The 18,068-nt window shown below is 39.0% G+C and overlaps 1 protein-coding gene across 4 annotated transcripts; it reads left to right on the top strand.

The window, feature by feature from the left end:
* Nucleotides 1-174: 174 nt before the first annotated feature.
* Nucleotides 175-17,197, top strand: LOC137952852 (uncharacterized). 4 transcript variants are annotated; one of them, XM_068799938.1, is made up of 9 exons: nt 175-265; nt 13,464-13,542; nt 13,673-13,753; nt 13,837-13,959; nt 14,344-14,555; nt 14,995-15,138; nt 15,427-15,644; nt 15,902-16,160; nt 16,907-17,197. In XM_068799938.1, the coding sequence occupies exons 3-9, from the start codon at nt 13,675-13,677 to the stop codon at nt 17,039-17,041; spliced, it is 1,170 nt and encodes a 389-aa protein (XP_068656039.1). In that variant the 5' UTR covers nt 175-265; nt 13,464-13,542; nt 13,673-13,674; the 3' UTR covers nt 17,042-17,197. The 4 variants fall into 4 exon arrangements, with proteins under 4 accessions (XP_068656039.1, XP_068656037.1, XP_068656036.1 ...); XM_068799936.1 differs by having other exon boundaries at nt 13,622-13,753; XM_068799935.1 differs by lacking the exon at nt 175-265 and adding an exon at nt 5,834-6,010 and having other exon boundaries at nt 13,464-13,753.
* Nucleotides 17,198-18,068: the final 871 nt, after the last annotated feature.

Below are 18,068 nucleotides of genomic sequence, written 5' to 3'. Positions count from 1 at the left end.
CGAGAATGACATGGAATGAGGCGTCTCACCACCGCGGGTGGATACAGTATACAGAAATATATAATAAGAAAATGCAGGATATAAAAGATAATTATGCAAGCTATTCATTACTTCTTTTTCCAAAGGAGATGCCACTGCTATATATCATATTATGCCCCTTACTATCCGGATCAGGATTCTATCTCGCAGGCAAAAAATGATGTTTGATCTGTTTGGTCTCTCCTCGTCTCTTTTTGGATTTTGGATTCTCTAAATCTCCCACAGGGTATTGCATGCTGAATCTCATATCTGGTTTAATATTTTATTTTGTAATTTTTTGGGCATGTGAAAATGAAAATCAAGCTTGTTATGGGTAATCTGTTTCCTGAGTTCTTGATATTCCACTAATCCTAATTCACAAAGAAAGATTCTTGCATGCCGCGGAGAGGGTGGGGCAAAATCTCATCGTCGCCAGTTCGATTGGCGGTTAAATTGGGTCGGACCAGACAAGTTCTTGTCTTTGTTTACATTTTGGGGGGGTTAGTGCACATGACTCAGGACATGATATTCAAGCGCATTACGCAGTTCATGTCCTGATGTCGTTAGTGGACGCCAAAATTCATGTCATGTACATGAATATACATGAACCAAGAGTTCATGTGTAAAGAGTAACGGGCGGAAAGTGCTTTCCGCCCGATTTTGAGAATCATCCACTTGATTCTCTCGCGCGGGCTCTCTCTGGCTCGACCGTCTCTGTTTTTTTTTTCATTTCGATCGTTTCATTCCCGCACACAGCGACTCTCGTTCCCGCAGCCTCTGTCGTCTCCGTGAAGCCCGAGCTCTCTGCTCGTTCTCTCGTCTCCGCCGTCTCTCTCCGGTCTCCCTCTCTCCGGTCTCCCTCTCTACTACCTCCGTCTCTCGCTGCGAGCGTCCTTCCGACATCCTTCCCCCTCTCTCGCTCGTTCTCCCTCTGAACCTCTCGCTCGTTTCTCCCTCTCGCTCGTTTCTCCCTCTCTCTTATCCCTCTCGGCCTCCCGCTCTGTCTCTTCTCCCTCTTTTCCCCCTTGCGGCATCTCACGCCCTTCTCCCTCTCGCTCATATCTTTTCCCCCAAAATTCCCTCCGATTTCCTGCGATTTCCCCTAATTCAGTTTTGGTTTTCTTCGATTTCTAAATTTCCACTTCGATTCAGCATCGATTTTCCCGGTTCGGCTTTGATTTCAGTCGTCGGCTTCGATTTTCCCCAAATTTCAGAAGGTATGACTAAACCCTAATTATTTTTTCTGATTAAATGAGTGTTATATTTGATTTAATTTTAGTTCCAGTGTCTAATTTGGGGTTATTTGTACATAATTGTGGGATTTAGTGTTACGGATTAGGGTCTAAAATTTTTATTAGGGTTAGGGTTTAGTGTTTTTAGGGTTTGGTGCTTTGTATTTAGGGGTTAAGTTTTTAGGGTTAAGGATTTATGGTATTGTTAGGGTTTAGGTTCTGGAATTAGGGTTTAGGTTTTTTTTTCAATTTTTTTCAGCTAAGGTTTAATGGGTGATAGGGTTTAGGGTTTAGGGTTTGGGGCTTTTAGGGTTGTTAAGATCTAGGGTTTTTTGTTTAACTTCTGGAATTAGGGTTTGGGGTATAGGGTTTAGGAGGTTTTGGAGTTATGGGGTCTAGGGTTAGGCTTTAGTAGGTTTGGGAGGTATGGGGTCTAGGGTTAGGGTTTAGGAGGTTTTGGAGGTATGGGGTTAGGGTTTAGGAGGTTTTGGAGCTATGGGTCTAGGGTTAGGGTTTAGGAGGTTTTGGAGCTATGGGGTCTAGGGTTAGGGTTTAGGAGGTTTTGGAGCTATGGGGTCTAGGGTTAGGGTTTAGGGTCTAGGGTTTTTAAGGTTCTCAATTACAGTTTACGGTGTTTAGTCCAATTCAAACAAGGTTGAGTCGCCTACACGGGCGTCCATTAGCCAACGAAACCCGACCCCCATCACTGACGAGGTACAGTTCGTAGTGACTGTGAAGTCATATGGGGCTCTACCAGGGGTGTTCGGTGAATTTGGACTTGATGTGTGTGTGTGTGTGTGTTTGCATTGTTTTGCATCTCAAGTGGAAATAGTTGATTAGTTTTGGAATGTTTTAGAATGTTGTTTACAAATTTTGAAGTGCTATGGAATGTTTTTGCCATGTGGTGAGGAGATTCGGGTGTTATAAATATCCACCACATGGTATTTTCTTATTTGTGGTTTTTGTTTCGTGACGGGTAATGGTAGTCTGATAAAGTTTTTTCCATGAGGACAATCTCGGATTTAGATTGAAAATGGCTGCAAGAAAACAACCAAGTGGTCGACCATATGACTTTTGGAGCTTTGAAGAAGACAACAAAATGCTCGATCTTTTAGTCGAGCAGGTATATATGGGGAACAAGTTGCCCAATGGTGTTTGGAAGCACGAGGTATATACGGAATGTGTCAGTAAGTTCAATGAAGACGCTGTCAATAAAAAAACTATTGAGCAACTTAAGAATTGAACAAGATCATGGAAGAAAACATACCAAACGGTAACGAGCTGTCTCAACACTAGTGGGTTCGGTTGGGATGCAACTACACAACGAGTTACTGCATGTCATTCTGTATGGCAAGACTACATTAAGGTCAGTAAATCATGATATATTGTAAAACAGTTTGTATTGTTTCGCATTACTAAGAATGATGTTTTATTCTTGTAGGAGCATAAAGAGGCTGAGAAGTATAGACAACAAGGTTGCCCCCTTTACGACAAATTGGCTATTGTAGTCGGAAACACAATAGCCGTAGGGAATGGTAGTACAACTCCTATAGATCTATGTGATGAAATTATCCATGATGAGTCGGCTCCTATCCCGATGGATGAGCTCGACAATGTTGACATAGTTATGGGAACTCCACCGCAATTCAATAGTGGAAATGATTCGACAGCGGATCAATCTTGTGGAACTAAAGGGCCATCTTCACGTCGTCGTAGAAAGAGAAGCGAATTGCCCATTGAAGACAATAGACAATTAATTGATGTAGTTGGCAAGATCGCTGATGCTATGAAATCTGTTATGGAGTATAAGGAACGCGATGTCGAAGAACCTTGGGTCAATGCCCTCATGGAAATTCCGGACCTGTCAGAGGCACTGAAGTATGGCGCTCCTGAATGGATAAATACGCCAGGTAAGAGGACCCTGTTTTTAAAAATGACAGTGGCGGAGCGGGTTAGGTGGCTTAATTATTGTGCAAACAAGTAATTGTAATGCGTTTTAAGTACAATATCTTTTTTGAGAAGATTGTTATGTATTAAAGACGATGTTTGAATTATAACGTTGTTAGACTTATCAGTACGGTTAAAGTTTCTATTTTATATGTTTGTTGTCTTAATATATTATGTGGATAATATGGTGGATGAGTATTGATGTGAATATGATTATTGAGTTTGGATAAATAGGTTATGATTAAAGATTAGCTATTATTTTTGTTTATGACTATTTAGAAGTTTAAATTTGCAGATTCTCATGGATATTATGACAGAAGAAGATATGGATGTAATTATGATTGGATTGGCATGTATGATTGTCGTCATAGTAAAATACTATCTATGCCCTAGTAACAGAGGTGTACCACGTTCTTATGGGATGAATGGTCCGTTGTATTTGCAAAAGGCCTTAGATAAATCTCCTGTTAAATTTCGAAAAGTTTACAGGATGAATCAAACTGTATTTCACAAATTGGCAACAATACTTAATACCAGAGGGTTTTTATCAACGACAAAGACCATCTCAGTGGAAGAACAACTTGCCTATTTCCTCCTAACTGTTGGTCAACAACAAGCCTATAGTGTCACAGCAGAGATGTTTGATAGATCGAATTGGTCCATAAGTAAATATTTCAACAAGGTGTTGGATGCTATCCTCAAACTTCACTCTGATTATATCAAACAGCCTTCAGAACGCACACACTCGAGGATTTTAAACAATTCAATGTTTTATCCATACTTCAAGGTAACATCACTTGCCCTCTATTTAGATTACTATACAAATTTAGTCAATACTAATGGCCCCGCTTATATAATTAGGATTGTATTGGGGCTATTGATGGAACACATATCAAAGCAAACATCCCGCTTGAAGAACAACCAAGGTTCTGGAACAGAAAGGGTTATCTCTCACAAAATGTGATGGCAGCATGTACATTCGACATGCAATTCACTTATGTACTAGCTGGATGGGAGGGATCAGCAGCTGATTCTCGTGTACTGAAGGACGCATTGACTCGCCGAAATAGACTATTTGTACCTGAAGGTAAATAATATATTTTGTGCAGTAATATTTTATCTATTTTATCTTTAATCATTTAATGTAGAAAATATTTGGTATTGTAGGTAAATATTATCTAGTCGATGCTGGTTATGCAAATGTACGAGGATTTTTGGCTCCATATCGAGGAACTCGATATCATTTGCAAGAATTTGGAGATAATATTCCTAAGAATGAAAAAGAATTATTCAATCGAAGACACTCGTCTTTGCGGAATACTATTGAGAGAACTTTTGGTGCTTTAAAAGCTCGATTTCAAATATTGAAAGGTGCTCCTCCATTTTCTTTTAAGGTGCAGACAAAAATTGTCGTTGCTTGTTGCATATTGCACAATTATATACGTACAGAGGATTACAATGATATATTTAATTTGGAAGATGATGATTCGGATGATGAGTTTGGTGGAGGAGGTGATGGGGTTCAATTACGTGCAACGGACGATACAGACAGCGATGATAGCGATGGTCTTGTGGAAGAGGATACCCAAGTAACAAGCTTTCGGAGGCAGCGTGCATTAGAATCCACAAGAGCCGCACAATTTCGAGATGACATAGCGACTTGCATGTGGAATGATAACTGATGAGTGTATCTTTTATTGTATTTGAACATGTGTTGTTCTTATGTACTAAACTTGTAATTTGATGATTTTAATGCTAATCACGAACTGCTTAGTAATAAAGTTGTATATTTATTTATATATTATATTTATTAAATTTTATTACTATATTAAACTAGATATTTAAGCCTGATAAATAAAATATAATTACAATATGTATTTGATCAATTGATTAATTTTAATTTTTTGGAAATATATTATCAATTAATACTACGCATATTTCGTTTTTAATATAATAATTCTTTATTTACTCATTATATTTATTTTTTATTTATTGTATTATATTAGTGATTTAATAGTGGTAATATTACGTACAAATATATAGTTTATTAAAATTATGATTAAATCAATTTTTCCTCTTAAAACATTTATTTTTAGACTATATTATAATTAATCATGTACGTATTTCATTGCTTCACATAATTACTGTATTAATGCACAATAACATATCTAATTCAATTAATAAATATATTAATATATTTTAATTATACATTAAATAAGTTACTCGTGTAGTAATAATGATGGTTTTACCCAATTTAGGGTTCAAGGATTATGTTGTAATTATAAGTGTACTGTACAGGGTTAGGGATTCTCTTATTTTTTATGTTTTTCTAATTGGGCACTATTCACTGGAAACTGTTTTCCTGTACATGAGGCGTCAACACTAACACAAATTCTTACCTGATCTTCATGTACATGACATGACATGATCTTCATGTTGGACATGACTTGATCTTCAAGAATCCAGTTTGGGGCACTAACCCCCCCTTTTATGAAAGAGTTCAGACTGAGTAGTAAAAGCACATACAGAAAATGTACTAACAATGGGGTTAATTTCCTCAAATTACATGAGGAGATGAATAAAACTCATTCGTTCATTTTTTTCATATATAATGCCTCTGCAAAAACCAAGATTTTTCACCGTCATTTCTCCCCCCTACAAGAAAGGAGACGGGACTCCTCTTGTTTATTCTTTTCTCTCCCGCTAATCCCTTACTTGATTACGTGCTCTTTCTCTCTTTTTCACCCTATTTCTCTCCCTCTCACCTGTAACTTAGCTGTTTCAGAACTATCCGCATCGGCCGATTCATTAAGGTGATGTACGTTTGAGAATTGAAATTTTCTATGATTGTTACGTTGTTTAAATTTAGAAAGAATCTTGCGGAGGAGACTGACAGGAAGGCAATAGCTTTTGCTTCTGGTCATCTCTCGACACAGCTTTTATCTCTTGTCCAGCTTGTGTTACTGTTTCTACATGATATATTTGGGGGGGAGCATGTCGGGATGCTTATTTGGAATTTGATTCCAGTGTATCAGTGTGACCATCCTTGATGCTTGGTGTCCGGTTGAAGCTGGGATGCTTGGTAGTTTCCTTTTCATATTTCTCCATGATAGACTTGAATTTGACCCCGGATAGTTGAACGTTAGTTTTTTCCTCCATTAATATTACGAGTTGAAGACGAGCTTTTGATGTTAATTTCACTTTAATGTCCTACAAAAAATTCGTTATAATGTAGCTGATAGCATTTCATGGCCTATTATGTGCCGTTCTTTCATTATAAGACACAGAAATTGATTTTTTTTTTTTTTTTTAAGTGATGCTGGATAGTGCTGAAGCACTACAACACCTTCTGAAAAGTCTAATATGCCATAGCTATACTATAATTCCTAATTCTGAACGTTTTTGCTACTAAATTCTGCTCTGATTCATGGCAGTTTCATGTTTATCTGATCTTTTAGTTTGTTCATTTTACTGGAACATCTCTGCTTGTTATTGCAGACATGATCCAGCTATTCCTTTTTATGATGAATTTTAATACAATATTCATCTTAAGAGAAGGGGAATTATTTAAAATTTTAAGTAACTTCACATATACTATCTACCACTATTCGAAGAGAGATTTGACTAACTGTTTTTAAACAATGTCAAGAGCAAGAACAGATTCCTCCTTAAGCTAGAATGTGGGTTTGAACAAGAAGAATTATTAAGTAGATGATTAAGAAACTATATCAATTGAAGTCATGATCCTACTTGACAAGAACTAGAGGATCAGACCCATCTACATAACGATACACAGGCAAAGGAGGTGGTAAATGGCAAAGGTTGTAGCTAGGTTGCCACCATGTGGGTGGAATTGGTGGAAAGGAAATGGCATGTCCCATAAGTTGTGCTGAGAGATAGGCTTCAATAGGTCCACTACTAATGCTTGAATGGGTCCTTTTTCTATTTCTGGCTACACAAATATCTAGCCTTTGGGAATCTATTTGCAAACTTCACACCACTTTGACGATGGGGTCTGGATTCATGTTAGAGCTGGTGATATCACCTCCTTTTGGCATGACACAAGGAATGGGGAGGACGGCTTGGCAAGGGCATTCCCCCAAATCTATAGAATTGCTAGATGTCATTTCAGTTAAAGACCCGTATACCATAAATGATCAATTCCTGGACTCTAAACTAAGAAGAGTCCTAATTGATGTTGAAGCTTCTCAAGCAACCTCCTCTCAGTTCTAGATTCTACCTTTATGGGAGGCTTGGGGATGGATATGTTCATTTGGTAACATGATCCATTAGGTTCATACACTATTACTTCTTGATATTCTCATTTCTGTGGCTACAACGTTAATGATGATCCTATAGTGGGGTAGGAGTTGAACATTTTAATCCCACCAAAAGTCATCTATTTCCTTCCATGAACAACCAAGGATACAATCCTAATGGCAGATTATCTTTGGAAGAGTGGAGACTTGATTGAAGACCAAACTTGCTAGCTTTGTGTGGATCCTCCTGAATCGTTAAGTCATCATTTGGTCCACATGTCTTCTCTTTGTAGATCTGGACAGCCTTCACTCACAAGTTTGGTTTCCAACAATGCTTCCCTCCCTCACTCAATTACTTTTCTTCTTCTCAGTCCCTTGGGGGAAGATCAGGAAAACTTTTAGGTAGGTTACCATTGCTATAGTTACATAGACTGTATGTAAAAAACACAACGATTTAAACTTTGAAAGCAAGCAACAGACATTGGGAGGAATCATTGAAAGAAAAAGCATTGTATACTATTTTGGGCTAGCAAATGCTGAGAGACATCCCACTCTCTAGTTTTGTTATCCATTGGAATTGAACATAGTCATTAATTCTGCTCTTCTCAACTTCCCCCCACCATGATAGTTCTCTCTTGGGACGTCAGGGGAATCAGCTCACGTTCCAAGCGCAACATCGTCAAGGTAGCTATTTTTTACAGTCACCCTAACATTGTAATCCTTACTGAAACTAAGCTGAATTTTTTTGATATATCTGTTGCTTGGAGTCTCCGGTATAACTCAGACCATGAATGGGCAACGATAGATGCGGTTGGCCACTCCTGTGGTATTCTTGTCCTTTGGAACCCTAACTCAGTTGAAGCCATTTCCACAAAATCCACCCTTTTCTCTCTTTGTATCCGGTGACATGATAGGACCCTGGGAACTCACTGGGCCCCTGCGGGCATATATGGTCCAACATGTCATGACGACCGAGCCGAATTTTGGGATGAATTACTCTAGCAAGTCCAATCTTGGGATGTGCCATGGTTGCTCCCCAGGGATTTCAATGCCACCCTCCGATGCTTCGAAAAAAGCGCAACCCCCCCGCCCCCCCCCCCCCCCCCCCCCCGTCCTATCCAAGTTAGACCGATTTCTGGCAAATAATGATTGGCTCCATCTCTTCCCCAACACTTTGGGTCAAGTCCTCAACAAAGTTGGCTTTGACCACTGGCCAATCCAAATCAATACTCACCCCCCAGATTGGGGACACTCTCCTTTCCGCTTCGAAAACTCTTGGCTCCTTCATGATTCTTTTGCTCCCCAACTGAAAGATTGGTAGCAAGATCTTAACTACCACCCAAATCTAGGATGGTCCTTCCATCTCAAGCTCAAAGCCCTAAAGAGTAAGATTCACACATGGGCTCGAAGCCTCCGTGCTACTGCTGCATCTGGGAAAGATTATGTCCAACGCCACATTTTTTAGCTTGATCTCCTCGAAGAGCAAAGGTCACTTTCGTCCCCTAAACTTATTCTCCGAAATCATTTAAATTGTGATCTTACAAATCTCCTAAAGAATGAAACCACTTACTGGAAATAGCATACCAGATTCCACATGTTGACTGATGGGGATGGAAATACCAAATTCTTCCATGCCATTTCCTCAGCCCGTAGGAGAGCTAATCATATCTCCTCTCTTCGCAATGAAGACGAGGAGATCATGGATAATATCTCCATTGCTAATGTTCTTGTGAAATTTTTTTCAGATCTATATACAGAGTCATTCAATTGTCCTGTTCTTCATCAACTCGAGTTTAAACGTATCTCTGCATCAGAAGCTGAAGTTCTGGAGCACCCTTTCTCTCCTGAGGAAATTGATGTGGCTGCTCTTGGCCTGCCAGCCCCCGGCCCAGACGGGTTCAATGGTGAATTTTATTACAAATCTTGGGGGACAATCAAGAATGATGTCCATGCTTTTGTCAATAACTTCCATCAAGTTGGCATCACCCACAAATCCATTGGGGCTTCCTTTATTGCCCTAATTCCAAAAAAAACCAACTCAACCCTCCCCCAAGATTTCAAACCCATCAGTCTTACCACCAGCGCATACAAAATCTTAGGACGAATTCTCTCCAATCACTAAGAGCCATCCTCCCCCATGTTATTAACCCATGTCAAAGTGCCTTTGTCCGAGGCCGCAATATCCTGGACTCAGCAATGGCAACCCATGAATTACTTGACTCTTTCAAAAAATTAAGTCAACCTAGAGTTGTTCTCAAACTTGATTTCAAGAAAAACTTTGATTGGGTTAACTGGAAGATGATTGACCACCTTTTTGGTGAAATAGGTTTCTGCACCTGGTGGAGATTTTGGATGAGAAATTGCGTTTCCACTGCATCTTATTCTGTTCTTGTCAATGGTAGGCCTTGTGGTTACTTCAATGGAACTAGGGGAATCAGGCAGGGAGACCCACTGTCACCTTTCATCTTCACCCTTATTGGTGAACATTTGTCAGCCATGGTTCAACTAGCTAAAAGATCAGGATGGCTTGGCCCCATATCCCCAGATCCTGCTCAGGACATCGGCCTCCTACAATATGCGGATGACACCATCTTCTTCTATCAAGGCTCTTTGAAACAAATTCATCACATTAAAGCCTTGCTCAATCTATTTGAAATCTCATCCGATCAGAAAGTCAGTTGGCTAAAGTCATCTATTACTGGTTTCAACATTGAATCCCACTTGTTGAACTCTATGACCAGCTACCTTGGATGTAAAACTGAGATGACTCCATGCTCTTATTTGGGCCTTCCCTTGACCCTTGGGCTACCCTCCAAGTGCTCCTGGCACCCTGTTATTGAGCGCCTGGAAGGTCGATTGGCGTCTTGGAGAGGAAAATTCCTCTCTAAAGCTGGTAAGTTGATTCTTATAAAATCCTGCCTTCATGGAATCCCTGGCTACTTTCTGTCTATGTTCCGGTGTCTCACCTTCATTAGAGACAGAATTGAGCTCATCAAAAGAAGATTTCTTTGGGGAGGACCAAAAGGTCAGAAAAAAGTATCACTTGGTAAAATGGGAAGAGGTCTGCAAACCAAAATTCTTTGGCGGATTGGGTATCCGAGACACTACCACTACAAATTCTGCTTTTCTCCTTAAATGGATTTGGAAATTCAATCTTTTCCTTGATCTCATTTGGAGAGCTCTAGTGGCTGCCAAAGCCAACAAATGTTTGGGTTGGTGGACTGAGGGGGGAAGATACTACCGTTTGTCCGCAACCTGGAAAAAAATAGTCTTGCTACTCCCAGATTTCAAGAAAGCTGTTAAGTGCTACGGTGGCAAAGGAACCTCCACAAAATTTTGGTCCAATTGGTGGACTGGCCAATCCAGCTTCAACATTAGCTACGAGTCTATCTCAATCCTGGCTAGAAATATTGATGCCTCTATCTCAGATTTTAGGTCTGAAATAGGGGGCTGGAATTTGAACCTCAAAAGAGACCTCTCGGATTCTGAAGCCATTCTGGCATCTAATCTCCTCTCGAGCATCTCCTCAGCCAAACCCAAATTTAATTCTGATACATTGATCTAGACACCTTGTACAAAAGGTACTTTCTCAACTGCTTCATCCTACAATTTCCTCAGAAACCCCACCTCAAATCAGCCTAATCACCATGCTGCTTCCGCCTGGAACCTCCTTGCCCTGCTTAGTGCAAAATTTTTTATTTGGAGCGCCTGCAGAAATAAAATCCTTACATCAGATTCTTTATTCTGTCGGGGAACTACTGTCCCTGATCCTTATTGCCGTTTTTGCAAAATGCCCCAGAAATGGCCAATCACATACTTTTATCCTGCCATTATGCCCATATTATTTGGACTAACCTTTTAAATAAAATTGGGTTCCAGAACTGCGCTGCACAAAATCTCCCATCCACTATCCTTTCAATCACTAGTGCTAGTCTCCTGAAGCTTAGAAAAATGCTTCTCTCATGCTGCATTGGGCACATAATATGGGGATTATGGAAAGAAAGAAACATAAGAAAATTTGAATTTAAATCTTCTCCCACTGAAATTTTGTCTGATAACATTACAGGCCAAGTTTCTATCTGGCTCCTAACCAGAAAAGAATTTAGAAACTTGAGCAGTTCCAACCTCAGAGGAAATTGGCAGTTGGTTGTTGGGCTGTCTAAGCCTTCTATCTGGGCCCCTCCACCAACGGGCCATTTCAAGCTAAATTTTGATGAAAGCGCTCTTGACTGCTCTGGTCCTACAGGTTATGGAGGGGTTATTCACGATGCAAACGGTTATCTCCTTTTCTCCTTCGCGGGCCCCACTTGGAATCTCCGACTCCACAACGGCAGAACTCTCTGGCTTGCTGAACGGAATCAATGTTTTTAATAGCCAGCTCACGGGGCCCCTTTGCATCAAAGGGGACTCAAAGACTGTCATTGACTGGTGTGCAAACTCTATCAGACCTCCATGGTGTCATTGGGATATGTATTCAGAAATCTGTAATTTAATTTCTTCTTTAAATTGTAATTAGAAGCACATTCCTCGCTCTGCCAATCATTTGGCAGCCATTTAGGCTAAGATGGGTACTTCACTTCAACACCTTGTTGTGGAGGAAGGCCCTCCTAGCTAGGTTTGTTTGTACTCTTCACTTTCTTTAATAGTTTATACACCTCATTTAAAAAAAACAAGAATCTTATTACTAAGCTTTCTCCTCAAGAGAGATTGTTGAAACTCATTTTTTATGGTTGGATTCTCTCCAAGGGCTGCCAATGTGAAAGTTGGGGCTTGTGAATGCACAAACTAATCAGGTTCACAAGAAATGGAATATTAGGTCTAGTCATAGTAAGGTAAATCAGCTTACCCACCAACTATCAAAATCTCTCAGGTTCAACATCACTATCTGAACCTCCAGAAACCTTTCACTTTCATATCCATGGGGGTCTCTATAGAGCGACAACCAAGCATCCAAGTCTCCTTTAACAGATCTAACACATTTTCTCTGTGACAAGATTATCCCATGATGAGACTGTAACACCTCAAGCCCCAGGAAATTCTTCAGTAGCCCGAAGTCCTTAATTTGGAAATGAGCTCACAAACATTGTCCAAGACAAATACCATTAGGTAAGGCCAGAACTTAGATTATGATTGTGAGTAGGTAGGTGCTTTTACTGGGAAAAAAAAACAAAAAAAAGCAAAAAAACGTAGGACAGATGGAAAACTCACGAATTTTGCAGGCTTCCATAAGCAGACCATGCAAAGATGGCAAAAGGAGATACAAGCAAAACCCTTGAGTTCAGCGATACAATGAATCTCAGCAGCACTGCAGAACAGAAAAGAACCAACCTGCTGTTGTATTGATGCATGAAGACAGAATAAACGGAGCCAAACTGCTATTGCATTAACACATGAAGACAGAATAAAGGGAAACCAACCTGCTATGGCATCAACACATAAAGACAGAGTAAAGAATATATAACTTATCCTGACCAGAAAAAAAGGACCTCCTTTCTAGCAGTAAAGTCTGACAAAAACTCGGCACTTTTTGAGGCAACAACCTATATGAAACCCTAGAAACCACAGCTCTGATTCCATGTTTGGTTCTAGGTTTTCATAGTATTCGAACTCTTAGGGAGCACTCAGGTGATGACCAAGTAGGGATGAGAAGAGAAAGGAGAGGTGAAGTTGTGTGGGAGAAGAAAGAAAGAGAGAGATGAAAGAGTTAACATGAGAGTGTAGAAGGGAGAGAACTTGTGCAACAAAAGGAGAAAGAACTCAATTGTTGAGCTTTCCCTCATTAGTTTATACATATATATATATATATATCATTACAAGCGCTGAAAATACCCTCAGTACAAGATTTAACTAAGGGTGCTACGAGGTCAAAATAAGATATTAAAGCAAAAGAAGAAAAAGCATACATAACTCATGGTTTCCCTAACAACAAATATATTCTTTTTGATGGTACAGAGTTTTCCGACAGACAATAACTTGGCTACTAATTGGGTTTACATTTGCATAACAGAGAGATTCTGTTTCCAGCACTTCTCAGCCAATTTGCACAAAATTTTCCATTCCTTCCACCTTGTAGCCAGAAGATAGAGGTATTTGTGTTATTTTCTGTCATTTGCATTTTTTTCTGCTTATTTCAAGTGTATACTGTGAAGAGTTTCCACTTAGTAGATTTTTAGTCTCGACATTACTCTGGCTTGTTGCACGTCTTGGATGAGCAAGGCATGGGAGGAATTTCCAGGGGATGGCGCTCTCTGCTTTTGACACTCCCTCTCCTTGTCTTCATTCCATTCCTCTTCTCAGGTTTCTCTTTCTCTCTCTCTCTCTCTCTCTCTACTGGCTAGATTATGTCCTTTATGGAAGATGCTGAGTATTCATTTGATTAGTCTCAGAGCTGCACCAAACTCAGAAGTTGCAAAACATGACCAAGAAACGGGCAATCAAATATGATTACCTGGTTCTGGGTGAGCCCGCAGGTCAAGGTCTGCTTAATCGCCTCCAGTGCCAAGGTACTGACCTGCCTATCCCTTCTGCAAAGCTGTGTGTAGTTTATAATTAATAAAGAATTTGAGTGAATGAAGAATCTGCTGGCACAGGTTTCATCCTTTTTCTTCTGTTATTGCCATGGAATCACAGTAATTGATTTGTTAGTCTTGCATATTTGACTGGAAATGGGCCTGATTCTGATGAAATATGATTCTTTTCATTTATGAAATTGTGTTGCTACTCGACTCTTTAGATTTTTTGTAGATGTTATTCTGGTTTCCTTCATAGCGGTCTCTTAAGGATCATAGCTTGCTTATTTTTGTGCTTAACTATTGTTTTTGTTCAATATGGCATGTTTGTTGGCATATGAAGACTTCTTTAGTACTTAATTTCTTTTTATTTTTCAGGTCTAAAGGCTTTAAACAAGACCCAGTTTTCAAAGTCATCTCAGCTTTTGAATTTGAGAGATAAAGTCTCTTTTGTTATTGTCTTCGCGGTCTACAAGAGTTCCCAATATCGAAGTGATAACTCTATTGATATGGTGACTGTTGGAAACACTTCTTACAATAAGATGGAGAAGTCTATGGCCATTCTCAATGTTTTCATCAACTTCATCCAGGTATGCTTCAGAAAGGTAACCTTCTTTTGTTTGATAGAAATCATTTATTACTAAAATATGCTCATTAGATTGTGTATTGAGTGTATTTTCAAAAAAAAATTGCATATTAAGTTGAAAGTTTGATTAATGAAGAAAAAGAGCCAAATGCAGGAGTGCATCAAGACTTGTACCTTTAATTGGGGAGCCTGAGATTATTCCTGCAGTACTAATTTTATTGCAAGAACAGAAAAAATGCACAGGGGTTAACTCAGAATAATGCTAATAACTTTTTATTAGTTCATTATCTACTGTACCTCAATGACACTCGGAGCATACAAATGCAGAGATCACTAATAGAAATTCAAAAGAATCATCCTCATGATATTTTGAACTAGTTACTGTTGTGGTTCCTATGTCTGATGTTGCTTGACAACCTTTTCTCATATGTAGAATTTTGCAGGTGTCGATGCCCCACAGTAGTATAATCATTTTGAACGATCCTTCTTCTGATATTCCACTGCACAGAGATAATGTTAGGTTAATACCCACTGAAGGGGACTATTCACGAGAGAAGTTGATGCTTCAAAGAATAAGATCTTATATTGTAAGTATTCACCACATTGCTGATAGACAGAAATGTGTGTAAATTTGTAGTTATTTCTATTATTTCTAAGTGCATCCTGTATGCTAGTCAAATTCTTGTAGTAAATAGAATGTGCACTAAGCTTAAACCCAGAGAATCATAGAGGAATTTATTTGTCCACTACCTTTGATTTATGCACACTAAGTTAGATTTCTTGCTTGAGTATGGTGATTGTGGTTTTGTGCTATCATTTCCTTCTCTTATTTTCCTTCATTTATTTGATATATGCTTGATTGCTCAATGTAACAGGCCTTTCTAGAGGCAAGATATGAGGAGAATTCTCAACGGTCAAACCATGTTAATCATTTTATTTTCACTGATTCTGACATGGCTGTGGTGGATGATCTAGGTCCGATATTCCAAACATATCCAAATTTCGATGTGGCTCTAACTTTCCGGAATAATAAGGACCAACCTTTGAACTCTGGATTTATTGCAGTGAGAGGCACAGCTGATGGAATGCTGAAGTAATTGCTTTTATATTTCTGAATTCTTAAAATTGAAAAGTAGCATATTTTGTTCTATTTGGGACCATGAGGCTTAAGGGATCTACTACTTTGTGGTAAAGATCCCTCCACAATCATAATGTGGCAGATTCCTAAAAATAAGCAAGGATTTTTTAAACGCTTTACCTCTTCTTAGATATAAGCATCCTGTTTCCTTTAGTTATTCATTTATTCATCATTCATTATTATTTATACTACGAGGAAACCATGACTTGTAGGGCAAGGAACTTCCTACAAGAAGTGCTGGAGGTTTACAGGACTAAATTTATGGAAGCTTCCCGTATGCTTGGAGATCAAATGGCTCTTGCATGGGTTGTGAAGTCTTATTCTACTTTTGATGCAAAAAGATTTACTAGACCAGAACCCTTCATTGAGAAAATCCATGGTGTATCAGTGCTGTTTTTACCGTGTGCTGTTTACAACTGGACCCCTCCTGAGGGTGCGGGTCAGTTTCATGGGATGCCATTGGACATTAAGGTAGGGTGCTGTTTATACTTGTCAATTGGGTTAATTGCATTATTGCTTGTCCATGGTTATAGACGTTGCAATTCTTTTTTCTTTATCACGGGCCGATTATTAGCTAGCTGAGCTGCTTCATTTGCACCCTTACTGCAAGCAAATATGTCACGTTCAATTTTTGCGTTTTCAGGGGGCATACCTGTCTTAAAGGTCCTCAGTCATTCGCTTAAAACTTTCATTGAGAATTCAATTACCTTTGTTAATATGACTTTTAGATAAAGTTCTTTGACAACTTCTAGTAGCAGCGTGATGCTTGCATTTGACCTCTCATAACCGCATGTTCATGGGTCAGGCTGTTCTCCATCAGTTTTCTCAGTGCTACTGCAGGGATCGCTATTTCAGACCAACTCTGTTAGTATTTTTGAAACTTCTATGAGATACTGAATTAGGCGGTCTTAGAAACAAAGAAGAAGACCGAGGCATGAATCATTTAGTAACTTGAACTCTTTGCTGTTTTCTTTCTTTTCTTGATTTAAGTGATCAACTCTAAGATGGAAAGTCTCAGGACTCTCTAGACCTAATGCTTTGGAATGGATCTTCTTGCTCTTCTGGAGTTTTCGCTTGCCTAAGCTGTTTTTTCCTTGAAGAGCTTCACATCTATTTCAAATCCTAAATGCTTTGTTTTATTGAGGGCAAGGATGCTTACAAAAGAAATTATTTAGCAGCATGTCTACATTAATCCTTTCCTCTTTGATCTTTTGCAGGTGGTTCATTTCAAGGGTTCAAGGAAGCGGTTGATGCTTGAATCTTGGAACTACTTCAATTCTTCTGCTTCTTCTGAATTTTCTGATATGTTGTGCCTAATCTTAAAGAGTGGAAGAACAAAGTATGATTTTTAGATCCCAGTTACATATGCTAAAAGCTTGAACGAACAAAGTGAGCAACATGTAAGGTATAGAGGCAGCAGAATCATGAAGCTTGAGTTCAACTATATGAAATCATGATGTTGTTGATGGATGATAATCGTGCTTTCATTTGTTAAATAAAAGTACAAGGTAAACAATGAAAAATTTGTTGGTAAGAAGATGAGATTTTCTAAAATTTGGGTTGCTTGACAAAGATGAACCTCATCACCTACTTGTAATAATAAAATGTTAGTTCTATTTTAAAGTTAAAATCCTCTTTGATTTCTGGCCTCTTGATTACAGAAAGCACTGTTAAATCCTGGGAGGAAATTTGCTAGCAACCCATCAATAAACTTAATCATGCATTGAAGGCAAACATCATTAATCTGAATATACAACTTGTTACTGAATCCAAAACAGAAAGAAGGTGGAATTGAACTAATGCTCTCCCATCTCATCGTAATTTTCCTTCTCCGCAATCTCCTTGACTACTTCGTCCACCTTCTCCTACTTTTCAGTTGCCGCCTGATCTTTCGCGACTTCCGTCAGATCTTCCACTCCTTGGCTCACTCTGTAGGGCTTCTCCTTGGCTTGTCTCAGAAATTCTTCTGCTGTTGACCTTGCTAAACCCCTGTACCCACAAAAAGTGGGTGATTAGATGGTGCATATTGTGACAGGATGTGATTTGTGCAGCCCCTCCAGAGAGTCACTTCCTCCATACCATTATTGACAAACTCTGGTTTTGGTGCATGTTTATATTTTACAGCAATAGAAATTACTAAAAGATTTAAACACAATCTTTTATTAACCAAAACTTCCGGTGTTTGTGACTGCTAAAGGGAAGTAAAAAATCTTCTTATCCAGTAAAAAATAAATGGAAACCAGTCAAAAAGTGTTTTATGTTTTAATAAAAAATTTATCGAAAAAATGATGGCAGAACGCAAACGATCCTTGAGAAATAATTCCTTTGTTCCATTTCTTCTCATCGTGGGACTGAAAACAAATAATTCCTCTTCGTTGC

This window comes from Aristolochia californica, unplaced genomic scaffold, assembly GCF_029961685.1.
Source record: "Aristolochia californica isolate CCGP_79_NKW_82.1479 unplaced genomic scaffold, dmAriCali1.0.hap1 SCAF_16, whole genome shotgun sequence".
NCBI classification, from domain to species: Eukaryota; Viridiplantae; Streptophyta; class Magnoliopsida; order Piperales; family Aristolochiaceae; genus Aristolochia; species Aristolochia californica.
The sequence above is the reverse complement of the archived record's forward strand: the minus strand, read 5'-3'. Positions and strand labels throughout refer to the sequence as shown.